We start from the raw sequence: 13,225 nt of genomic DNA, 5'->3' as shown, positions 1-13,225 counted from the left end.
CCCCCTCCTGAGGCGCCGGACGGTTTGCCAGAATCGCTTCGAGGCCAACCGGTAGTCCTTCTCCATGGCCTCACCGAACTCTTCCCAGGCCCGAGTTTTTGCCTCTGCCACAGCCCGGGCCGCAGCACGCTTGGCCTCACGGTACCCGTGAGCCGCCTCAGGAGTCCCACAAGCCAACCACAGCCGATAGGACTCCTTCAGCTTAACAGCATCCCTTACTGCCGGTGTCCACCACCGGGTTCTGGGATTGCCGCCACGACAGGCACCGCAGACCTTACGGCCACAGCTATGGGCAGCAGCATCGACAATAGATGCAGAGAACATGGTCCACTCGGACTCTATGTCTCCAACATCCCCCGGGATCTGGTCGAAGCTCTCCCGGAGGTGGGAGTTGAATACATCCCTGGCCGAGGGCTCCGCCAGGCGTTCCCAGCAGACCCTCACTATGCGCTTGGGCCTGCCGAGTCTGTCCGGCTTTCTCCTCCTCCAGCGGATCCAACTCACCACCAGGTGATGATCAGTGGACAGCTCAGCCCCTCTCTTCACCCGAGTGTCCAAAACATGCGGCCGAAGGTCTGATGATACGACAACAAAGTCAATCATCGACCTCCTGCCTAGGGTGTCCTGGTGCCAAGTGCACTGATGGACACCCTTATGTTTGAACATGGTGTTCGTTATGGACAATCCGTGACTAGCACAGAAGTCCAATAACAAAACACCACTCGGATTCAGATAGGGGAGGCCATTCCTCCCGATCACGCCTCTCCAGGTGTCACTGTCGTTCCCCACGTGGGCGTTGAAGTCCCCCAGCAGAATAATGGAGTCCCCGGGAGGGGCACTATCCAGCACCCCCGACAGGGACGCCAAGAAGGCAGGGTACTCTGCACTACCACTCGGCCCGTAGGCTGAAATGATAGTCAGAGACCTCTCCCCAACCCGAAGGCGCAGGGATACAACCCTCTCATCCACTGGGGTAAACCCCAACACGAGACGGCTGAGCTGGGGGGCAACAAGCAAACCCACACCAGCCCGCCGCCTCTCCCCGTGGGCCACTCCAGAGTAGAAGAGAGTCCAACCCCTCTCAAGGAGATGGGTTCCAGAGCCCACGCTGTGCATGGAGGCGAGCCCGACTATTTCTAGTCGATATCTCTCGACCTCCCGCACAAGCTCAGGCTCCTTCCCCCCCAGCGAGGTGACATTCCACGTCCCTAGAGCCAGCCTAAGCATCCGGGGATCGGGCCGTTGAGGTCTCCACCTTCGTCCGCCACCCAATCCTCTTTGCACCGGTCCCTCACGGTTCCCCCTGCAGGTGGTGGGCCCACTGGGGGATGGCCTCGCGTCTCTCGTTCGGGCTTGGCCCGGCCGGGTCCCGCGAGGAGCAACCCGGCCACCAGGCGCTCTCCGACGAGTCCCGACCCCAGGCCTGGCTCCAGGGTGGGACCCCGGCTCCGCCGTACCGGGCGACGTCACGTGCCTCGATATTGTGTTCTTCATGAGGGGTTCTTGAACCATTCTTTGTCTGACCCATCACCTAGAACCTGTTTGCCATGGGAGACCCTACCAGGGGCATTTAGGCCCCAGACAACATAGCCTCTAGGATCATTTGAGCACTCAAACCCCTCCACCACGTTAAGGTGACGGTTCAAGGAGGGGGCCAAAAAAAGTGGACTAGACAATTGTAAAGAACAAGAGACCTGTTGTGTTGCTCTGCACAGACTATAAGATGTGTTCAAAAGTGCTTGCCAACAGCTTTTTCTTGACTTAGTTATTCATAGAAATCAAAATTACTGTGTGGACCTGACAGATGAATTTTGCATTATCTTTTCTGCATGACAGACTTATTTGATAAAAGTAAATTATGTAATATTGATTGTAGAATTTTTTTACTGGCTCTAGAGAAGGGGTTTGATCGGATTGATGATTGTTCTACATTTTCAACATTAAGAACTTTTTATTTTGGGAGATAGTTTTGTTTATTTGTTGGGTTTATTATTTAATGAAGATTTTGTTAGTTAAATTAGGAGGGGGATTAAGCTCTCTAGTGAAAGTTCAGAGAGTCATCAGGCAAGGGTGTACTATCTCTGGACTCGCTATTGAACCAATTTTAAACAGACTATGTTTAAAACTTTCAAATGTTCTCCCAGGTTTTTCCCTTTGCTCTCCATTGGTTTTGTCTGCCTATGCTGATGTTATAAATGTTCTTGTGAGACATCAGGTTAGTCTGGGGGATATTTGGAAAATGTATGAAAATGCATCAACCAAAAAACCCCTGTGCCGTATTTTATAGGTTCTGGCTGGGCTGTGTTCCAGATAAGTATCGCAGCGGATTATTTTATATGTGAATATAGCACATACGTGTTGCATGTTCAATAATACAAACATTATTTGTATTTTGTTTATGTATTTTTTACTTTTTATTTATTTATTTGTTTATAATTTCTATCGTTTTACTCCGATTACTTTAATGTAACTATCACGCAGTAATGCTAATAGCGGCACAGCACACTACACTGACGCCTGGAGGGGGACTTCAAGCCATAGCTCCGGCTGTCACAGTCGATGGATACAAAATAGGTTCTGTACGGAGCAGAGCCAGACCGAGTTGAGTCGAGCCATGTGGCCTAAACAGAGCCAAGGGGGCACACGTCTTCTCTTGATAAAACAACAGGATGAAATATTGCCCAGAGAAGACTCCCTGATGCTTAGGATTTCCTCTCTGGCAAAAGTGATTGTAGAATACCAGCAAAGTGCAGTAGAAATACAAAAATAAAATAAAAAGTATGAGCGTGGTACTGAGACAGCCATCTGCAGTGCCATCTTGGAATATGGTATCATGGAATATCAAATGGGACTATTTTTTTACATCACATAAACCTTCGATTTAAACAGTTTATGATCACCATAAATAGCTTAAAGCTCTGTGACATACAATACAATACATTCTTTTTCAGATATCCAGTTTCCTTGAGGACATGATCAGCTACATTTGCAGTGTGGTTGTTTTTTTTTCTCCCCACAGGCCGTTCCACCTTACAAAAAAGAGTGATGGCCTTGTTAAGAAGAATAGAGCACCCCACACCAGGAAACATTGAGGTACTAGTCAGTGTTCCACTTTCAGAAACCTTTATTGAATGTTTGCTTTTTAGTAACACAGGTTGTTTTGAGTTTTGATTAAATTTGGTTGGATAATAAAATTTTTATAAAATGTCAGACTTTTGTCTCATGTTGTTTTGTAAATAACAAGGGGCAGCTTAAAGGGATCCCAGCAATCCATTTTAAATATTTTGCTTCACTGAAGAGCTGATATGCAGTACTGACCATGTTTCCTGAACCTTAACCAAACAGCATTAATATTAATTCTTTTTAAATGTTAACTTGCCAGTAATCTATTTCATTTTAGCATTTTATTACTCACTTTGTTTTCCTGTGCCACTTCCTCTAGTCTTGGGAGGATACATATGCTAAGTGGGACCAGAGCACCAAACAGATACTCAACTTCCCTAAAAATAAGGCTGATGATGGACAGGTAAAACATTTAATGTAAAGAGCCAGTGTGTTCAGGAGAGAGTGGAAGGAGTTCTAATGTTTTCATTAAGACTATTAATGATTTTTCTGTCAAAGCAATTGCACTTTGTAACTTGTGAATAACAGGTAATTTAATTGGAATTTTAATTATTTTGTTGTTCCACAGTAATTAACATAACAGCTCCTCTATTTAATGTTTTACCCCCAATTTGAGATGTCATCTCCTGGCATTATGATCCCCAAGGTGGATACTTTGGACTAATGGTTCAGCTACACTTATAAAAGAAGCAAATTATGCAATACAAATATTACATGTTTCTTATTAGCTGCTACTGGAAATTTGGAACTCTACTAACATGGCAACTACATCCAGAGAAGAGCCTTTGCAACTTGCATTAATTAAAAAGGCAATATTTTTGTTCCGAGGTTGCTTTTGAGGCAGAAGAAGAGGAGAAGCTGAGGAATGTCTATAAGCAACCTTCGGCTACATTAGCATGGACCCGACACCCATGTACACTGTAAAATAATAATAATAATTTGTAGAGAATAGTTCCATATTTGCACTGTAAAAATGTGTTTTTCAACTAACTGAACAACTGAGTCCAGTGTACATACTGGTCCTTCTCAAAATATTAGCATATTGTGATAAAGTTAATTATTTTCCATAATGTCATGATGAAAATTTAACATTCATATATTTTAGATTCATTGCACACTAACTGAAATATTTCAGGTCTTTTATTGTCTTAATACGGATGATTTTGGCATACAGCTCATGAAAACCCAAAATGCCTATCTCACAAAATTAGCATATCCTTAAAAGGGTCTCTAAACGAGCTATGAACCTGATCATCTGAATCAACGAGTTAACTCTGAATCCCTGCAAAAGATTCCTGGGGCCTTTAAAACTCCCAGCCTGGTTCATCACTCAAAACCCCAATCATGGGTAAGACTGCCGACCTGACTGCTGTCCAGAAGGCCACTATTGACACCCTCAAGCAAGAGGGTAAGACACAGAAAGAAATTTCTGTACGAATAGGCTGTTCCCAGAGTGCTGTATTAAGGCACCTCAGTGGGAAGTCTGTGGGAAGGAAAAAGTGTGGCAGAAAACAGTGCACAACGAGAAGAGGACCCTGAGGAAGATTGTGGAGAAGGGCCGATTCCAGACCTTGGGGGACCTGCGGAAGCAGTGGACTGAGTGTGGAGTAGAAACATCCAGAGCCACCGTGCACAGGTGTGTGCAGGAAATGGGCTACAGGTGCCGCATTCCCCAGACCTGGGCTACAGAGAAGCAGCACTGGACTGTTGCTCAGTGGTCCAAAGTACTTTTTTTGGATGAAAGCAAATTCTGCATGTCATTCAGAAATCAAGGTGCCAGAGTCTGGAGGAAGACTGGGGAGAAGGAAATGCCAAAATGCCAGAAGTCCAGTGTCAAGTACCCACAGTCAGTGATTGTCCGGGGTGCCGTGTCAGCTGCTGGTGTTGGTCCACTGTGTTTTATCAAGGGCAGGGTCAATGCAGCTAGCTATCAGGAGATTTTGGAGCACTTCATGCTTCCATCTGCTGAAAAGCTTTATGGAGATGAAGATTTCATTTTTCAGCACGACCTCACAGTGCCAAAACCACTGGTAAATGGTTTACTGACCATGGTATCACTGTGCTCAATTGGCCTGCCAACTTTCCTGACCTGAACCCCATAGAGAATCTGTGGGATATTGTGAAGAGAACGTTGAGAGACTCAAGACCCAACACTCTGGATGAGCTAAAGGCCGCTATCGAAGCATCCTGGGCCTCCATAAGACCTCAGCAGTGCCACAGGCTGATTGCCTCCATGCCACGCCGCATTGAAGCAGTCATTTCTGCCAAAGGATTCCCGACCAAGTATTGAGTGCATAACTGTACATGATTATTTGAAGGTTGACGTTTTTTGTATTAAAAACAGTTTTCTTTTATTGGTCGGATGAAATATGCTAATTTTGTGAGATAGGAATTTTGGGTTTTCATGAGCTGTATGCCAAAATCATCCGTATTAAGACAATAAAAGACCTGAAATATTTCAGTTAGTGTGCAATGAATCTAAAATATATGAATGTTAAATTTTCATCATGACATTATGGAAAATAATGAACTTTATCACAATATGCTAATATTTTGAGAAGGACCTGTATTTTCATGAAGGATATAAACACTTCTTCTAACTGTTATCTTGTCCACTGTTTTTCTAAACAGAAAAACGACGCATTTAGATGTTTATTATCCAAACGGATGCTAAATTCTTACTCAATTGTTCTGACCTAAATTACACACAAATATACTGTCTTACTGCAGTTATCCAAAAAAAACCCTATGGCTTAAACAAATGTTGCCACAGTATCGATGGTACTGGATGGTAACATAGTTTCTGTAACTGTCACAGAGTCTGTGAATATCACTGTCATGTCAATTACAAGCCACTGATAAAAGGTTGAACACTGTCAGGCTCTGTGTTTGTAATAGGTGGACTTGTGTGTCTGTCAAAGCATCCTATCCGTCAGTGATTAGAAGCTCACTAGGGTGTAGCCATTGCTAGGTTTCACTTAGCACTGAAGGTCTGAGCAGGTCGTTATAGAGTTTCTCTTGTGTCCCCACAGCAGGAGTGGATAAACATGACTGGCTTCCTCTGTGCTCTGGGGGGTGTATGTCTTCAGCAGCGCCACACTCCAGGTCCTGCCACTTACAGCCCACCCATGGGGCCACTAAGTGAACGTAAGTCCTCCATGATCTCAGTGGGGCCTGGTGATATGACCAACCCTGCACCCTCTCTCTGCCCTTTATCTACCCCCAACGAGACACCTGTCAGCTGCTTTCTGGACCGACTGCTGGCTCTGTTGGTGTGTGGCCATGACAGAGTGGGCCTTCAGGTCCGCACCAATGTCAAAGATCTACTAGGACTGGAACTTAGCCCTGCACTCTACCCCATGCTCTTCAACAAACTGAAAAATAGCATTGGGAAGTTCTTTGACACCCAGGGACCGGTAAGTTCATTTATAGTATTGCCTATTGTAATGAATTAATTCTACAAATTAACATTGGGTTTTGGTGCACAGACGTTTTTCCCCCTTTCCATGTATCCTGTTGTGGCATTTCAGGGATACCTTATAAACAAGCCTGTTGCCTACATGTACCAGGGGAGCTTTGGTCTACAAAAATGTTATCTGGAAATTGTATCCTAATTGCTTGATTGATTTTATTCTATCGGGGTTGCATCAGGCATCAAAGTAGACAGGTTGCATTAATAAAACAGGAACTGCTTTTTGAATTACCTTCAACCTTTTGAATTATTTGGGTATGTGTGTGTGTGTGTGTGTGTGTATGTGTGTGTGTGTGTGTGTGTGAGTTAGCTGGAATCACAAATATGTACAATGGTGAGAAAAGTCATCACATTCTGTCAATACATTATTATTAACCTTAATTTAAAACATAAAGATGATTACAATAAAATTCCTGTGTTGAATTTAACTCCAGTATTTATTATTAGTAGCGCCAACTTTAAACACAGATAGTTAGTAGCAGAAATCCAATGAATACATTAAATATCATTGGTTCAAAGTAAAATAAATAAGACAATTTTCATATATTTGGCAGAAAATATCCCTGTATGTATATACAGTACAGTAAAAATGTACACTTAGGGCCTGATCTTTAAAGATCCCAAATAGCAGGTGCTAATTTGCGTGTGCTATAAATAAATTGCACGTGCAATAATTGGAGGTGTTGTGTGCAATTTTCAAAGATTGCGTGTGCTATGGATAACAGGTGCAAAACAGGTTCAGACCGCCCTATTTAAATGAGGAAATTGCGTGTGCTACTGGCTGAAACAAGAGGTAAAGCAAACAGATCCTCTGCTGTGTTGCGAAGAAATATGCAGGGATTGTTACGCTGCGTCATTATAAATAATTCAGTTGCTGATTTTTTTCTTCTGTTCCATTCGGCCCTTGCTTTTCTGGATTGTTACAGGTAGTTAACTTTTGTTGTGCTACTCACAGTAGGTTTGTCATCTGCCCTGACGAGATTATTTCTCTTACGTTGCTCGATGCAACAAATTGGCCAATCAATATTAACAATTTAAAAGACAAATATGATCTTTTAATCGTTTTTGGAGACTCACCGGGTTCTGTTCTGTTTTTTTTTTTTGAGAGTATATGTTTGAAGAGTTCGGAGTTTATCCTAAACAGCGACAATATTTAAGCCTGAACATAATATTAGCAACATAAAAATAGATTGTTGTACGAGTTGGCAATCTGTATGTTATAGCTTTGCTAATTTTTAAAAATAGCGTCACATAACTCTCCTGCAAAAAAAGTTAAATCGAACATTTATGTACGTAAAAATAAATTAGTTTCCAATGATTTTCACTAAATTTGTTTTGTTTGTTTTGCCAATATTTTAATGATATAAAACGTGTTTGATCATTTAAATAGTTTTTTTAATTGATAATTTTTTACTGAATAAACAAAATTCTCCCCTGGCATATGTTCACATTTAAACAAGGTAATCAAACTGATCCAGCTCCGATTGCCATGTAATGACATAACATTACTGTCAATAATGCTGCCTTAAAGTGGTGATTTTTCACCTGCTAAAAAGTGATTTTGGCATTAATCTGCCTTATAATGTCTTTACTTCTTTCCTATTAATTATATCAACATCAAAGCACGGTGGGTCTCTTGCATGATGTGCAATTACAGGCTGTGCGCACTTTATCAGTTATGTGCACATTTTGCCATGATCAGGTTTGTGCACGTTCAACAGATGATCACTGACAGCGATGTTACGCTGGAATGATTTTGAATGAAGTGTTACATGGAGAAATATAGGGGAGATATCATGGCTTTTGTTTGTGATTGGCTCCAAATCAGTGCTTAGGTAATCATACATACAATCCTCTATTCTCATCTATTTTTAATATTTTTATTTTTGACAACCCAAATCTGTTGGCACATGTACAGAAGATTCTCTCTCCCTGTAAGCTGTCTTTCTATCTATGCCTCCTTCTGGCCAAATGCCAGCAGACATTTTTGCATCCCAGTTAGCACCTACATTTCAAACGTGCTAAATCCACACACAAAAATTACGCCTGCAAACCGTTTCAGGCTTTCAAAAATCGCATTGCGATTGATAAGGGATGACATTTGCATATCCTCTTCCCATGAATTTGCATGTTCGGGTCATTATCATATGTATTGCATATTGATGAAGGCAGACCCACTAAAATGTTTGTGCCTGCAGTTCCGCTGACTTTGCACACGCAATCTGATTACCACCTTGTTTGTAGATCAGTTTTGCTTACGCAAAAAGGTTTGCCTGTGGTTTTGTACAAACAAACCTTTTGAAGATCAGGCCCTGTTTTCGTTTTAACCAGTTGCATAATTTTTATTAAAGAGCGATCTTACATTTTTTTTAATTAAATTGTTTACCGTCTTAATACAAATGTAGGCAGACATACACTCACCGGCCACTTTATTGTGTACACCTGTCCAACTGCTCGTTAACATAGATTTCTAATCAGCCAATCACATGGCAGCAACTCAATGCATTTAGGCATGTAGACATGGTCAAGACAATCTGCTGCAGTTCAAACCGAGCATCAGAATGGGGAAGAAAGGTGATTTACGTGACTTTGAACGTGGCATGGTTGTTGGTGCCAGATGGGCTGGTCTGAGTATTTCACAAACTGCTGATCTACTGGGATTTTCACGCACTACCATCTCTAGGGTTTACAGAGAATAGATAAAAATAGAAAATATCCAGTGAGCGGCAGTTCTGTGGGCACAAATGCCTTGTTGATGTCAGAGGTCAGAGGAGAATGGCCAGACTGGTTCCAGCTGATAGAAAGGCAACAGTAACTCAAATAACCACTAGTTACAACCAAGGCATGCAGAAGAGCATCTCTAAACGCACAACATGTTGAACCTTGAGGCGGATGGGCTACAGCAGCAGAAGACCACACCGGGTACCACTCCTATCAGCTAAGAACAGGAAACTGAGGCTACGATTCGCACAGGCTCACCAAAATTGGACAAATGAAGATCGGAAAAACATTGCCTGGTCTGATGAGTCTTGATTTCTGCTGCGACATTTGGATGGTAGGGTCAGAATTTGGCGTCAACAACATGAAAGCATGGATGCATCCTGCCTTGTATCAACTGTTCAGGCTGGTGGTGGTGGTGTAATAGTGTGGGGGATATTTTCTTGGCACACTTTGGGCCCCTTAGTACCAATTGAGCATCGTGTCAACGCCACAGCCTACCTGAGTATTGTTGCTGACCATGTCCATACCTTTATGACCACAGTGTACCCATCTTCTGATGGTCACTTCCAGCAGGATAACGCGCCATCTCATAAAGCACGAATCATCAGACTGGTTTCTTGAACATGACGATGAGTTCACTGGACTCAAATGGCCTCCACAGTCACCGGATCTCAATCCAATAGAGCACCTTTGGGATGTGGTGGAATGGGAGATTCGCATTATGGATGCAGCCAACAAATCTGCAGCATCTGTGTGATGCTATCATGTCAATATGGACCAAACTCTCTGAGGAATGTTTCCAGTACCTTGTTGAATCTATGCCACCAAGGATTAAGGTAGTTCTGAAGGCAAAAGGGGGTCCAACCCGGTACTAGCAAGGTGTAACTTATAAAGTGGGCAGTGAGTGTATTTCTGATGTTCATCTGTAGAGATCATATCGGACCAATCACAGTAGGCCACCTTGACCAAAAATCCCTGGGCCAAATTTTGGTCCCAGTCCAGCCCTATTTCTTCTTGTCCTACTTTCCTGTCTCTCTATGTGATCTTATCTGAAGTAGTTCTGATACCTCTTCTCAAAAAGCTATAATCCTTTAACACTTTGAGAGCACAAAATAATTTAAGTTAGTAAATATCTTTGAACACGTGCTTGCCAGGTAACTTGAGCCCCATGCTACACTGGAATAGAAATACATGTGTCCAATTTAAGTGTCGTTTTAAATGTAAATTAAGATTAACTCAAAGAAATCAATCTACACAGGAAAGCTTTTCTTAACATAACAAATAAAAGATTGGGTTGTGGTAAACTAGGATCTGCTGAATGAGTAAACAAGGGTTTACTGGTCTCACTTCACAACACATTTCACATCTCCACCATCGCACAAGTTTGTGGGGTGGATGAAAGGGAGGAAATGCTATGAAAATATCATCAGTAATAAGGAAAATCTACAATGTATTTAAATTTGTATAAATTGAGATGTGTCGTCTCCTGGCATTTTGACGAGTTCTTTAACAAGGTGGATACGGTGGAGCTACACCTATTAAAAGAAGCAAATTATGCAATTAAAATATCACATTTTTCTTACAAGCTGCTACTGGAAGTTTGAAACTCTACTAACATGGCAATTGCATCCAGAGAAGAGCCTTTGCAACCCTCATTATTGAGTGCAGCCCATCATTATTTATACAGCTTTTCATTGATAATTCATTTTGTGAATTTGTATACATAGTTTTTTACACTACTTTTTAACACTCATTTTGCACCTTGGTTTATATAGTCATGGATTATTCTTTTTTTTCGAATTTATTTTAGAATTGTTTTGGCACTAGAGGCCTTTATTTTGATAGTAGGCAGGCAGGAAGGAGGGCAAAGAGAGGGGGAGAGATTCGGCAAAGGCCTCTATTTGTGGTCGCGTGCTAACCCCTACGCCACCAGCGCTGCGCCCTGGATTATTCTTTTATACAATAAAATTTTTCCAGTTGGAGACGAAACAATAAAGTTTGGTTAGATTTCTTTTCATTTTATTGATTTTATGCTGTGCATATTTAGATTATATACAGGGTAAATATCATGACCAAAGGCAATGTCATATGCAGGAGTCCTACAATGGAAATCAGCATTTTTATTTGACAAGATTTCTTTTAATGAAGTGAAAATCCTATTTGGCTAAATTGAAATCCCAGCTCCGCCTGGCACATTGCCCACGAAAACCTTTGTGGAACAAATATGCTACTGGTTCAGTGCAATTTTGCTGCAGTTATGGTCTCATAGGATTTCAAAAGGATTTTCATGTCGTTTTGCACTGTTCATTTATTAAAAGAATACACATCAGATACTCAAACTTATTGTTTAAGAATCTAAGTTGAGTAAATACAAAAAGCTGTTTTTAAATTATGATTTCATTTGTAATTGGAAACATATGTGTGTGTGTGTGTGTGTGTGTGTGTGTGTAGAGAGAGAGAGGTCTAGGAGTGCTGTTTTTTAGCTTGTTTTCTCTGGTCAAAGAGAAAGGATTAACCAAACAATGAAAATGACAGTCTATTTACTTGGCTTTTTGGATAATGTGATGATGCCTGAAATGTATTCAGTGTGTCTACGACTGTTTTCAGGTTCCTATTAATGACACGAACACCCAGTTTGTGGAGCAGACAATAGCCATCATGAGAAACCTTTTGGATAACAACGCAGAGGGCAGCTCTGAACACCTAGGACAGGCCAGCATTGAAACCATGATGCTCAACTTGGTCAGGTAGGGCCCAGGAACAAAACTATTTTTTGTTTTGAATTCTTCAAGACATGGCATCTGAAATTAGGTGGAGCAAACCTTTCTTTTTTTTTAAGTAACACGTGCCATATTTAGGGCAGGAAAGCCCCAAAGGACATCAACCAGCAATGTACATAAGTAACCCAATTGTCTTCTCACTTGCTGTACCAAAGAGAGTAAAGGGTTAAGGTTCAGTTCCTGGGTGGGAATCCTATTCTTTTTGTGGAAAACCTCCTTCCTGAAATGTCCTAAAGCAGGGCATTGCCAAGACATATTGATTAGATTGGCAAAAATAATTACTACTACACAAGCTACAAAGAGGATAGCTTCTACCTAAGTTGGATCTTGACAAGTGAGCACTCTATTGATTTATGTTAACTTATCTATTTAGCTTCCTGGTGCAAAACACCACAGCTCCAGGGTTCTCTTGCCCTGCAAATATAAGTCACACATTGATGTCACACCATTCGGCCTGTTTCGAAGCACCTTACAGTAAAATGCAATTTCACCACAGATCGAGTAGAATTAGAACACGTGCAGAGAGGTTGTGGGATAAACTATAGGGCACATCCCATTGACTCTTTTTTTAAGATTACTCTTGTAGTACTATAATGTTAGTATAGCTGGTATTAATAGATGATAATGAAATCAGAATGGCGCACAGTCTGCTACAGCATTGTTTTTTTTTTACCATCCATTCAATGGATCTCAGACTCGCCAGTGGAGAAGGCAAAGTAGGTTAGCAGAAATTCTTTAGCCACAGAAGAGAGATAGGCTGGCAAAATTGTGCAAACTGATTAAAAGAAGTTTAGAAATACTCCTTGGCCAGAGTTGTCCATGAGGTAATTTGATTTAGGCCAATTGTTATAACATAGTATTCGGGATTTTACTGTAAAATACAGGGATATTTGTTTGTTTATTCAACTCTATACCCACATTAGATGGATTATATATCCCCTTTCATTGTACTACATCACGCTTGTTTTGCAATCAAGTATTACCCCTTACAGTTTTTTTAAATAATTCTGTTGAAGCATATTTAAAAGGCAATGTCTGAATTTCATTTGTTCATTTTCATAGAATTTTTAGTCATTATTACCTTGGTCAGATTGAAGTTATTTCTGTGACCATATATATATATATATAT

At 41.4% G+C, this 13,225-nt stretch overlaps 1 protein-coding gene across 2 annotated transcripts in view; it reads left to right on the top strand.

Annotated features, from left to right (window-relative positions):
• The window catches only part of nf1a (neurofibromin 1a), a 309,684-nt gene that overhangs the window by 95,286 nt on the left and 201,173 nt on the right, over positions 1-13,225 (top strand). For both annotated transcript variants that reach the window (XM_047391263.1, XM_047391264.1), the window contains exons 18-21: positions 3,020-3,093; positions 3,443-3,526; positions 6,156-6,539; positions 11,924-12,063. In XM_047391263.1, coding sequence (XP_047247219.1) covers positions 3,020-3,093; positions 3,443-3,526; positions 6,156-6,539; positions 11,924-12,063 — 682 coding nt within the window. The remainder of the gene's footprint in view (positions 1-3,019; positions 3,094-3,442; positions 3,527-6,155; positions 6,540-11,923; positions 12,064-13,225) is intronic.

The sequence above is a fragment of the Girardinichthys multiradiatus genome, chromosome 18 (assembly GCF_021462225.1).
Source record: "Girardinichthys multiradiatus isolate DD_20200921_A chromosome 18, DD_fGirMul_XY1, whole genome shotgun sequence".
NCBI lineage: Eukaryota > Metazoa > Chordata > Actinopteri > Cyprinodontiformes > Goodeidae > Girardinichthys > Girardinichthys multiradiatus.
The sequence above is the reverse complement of the archived record's forward strand: the minus strand, read 5'-3'. Positions and strand labels throughout refer to the sequence as shown.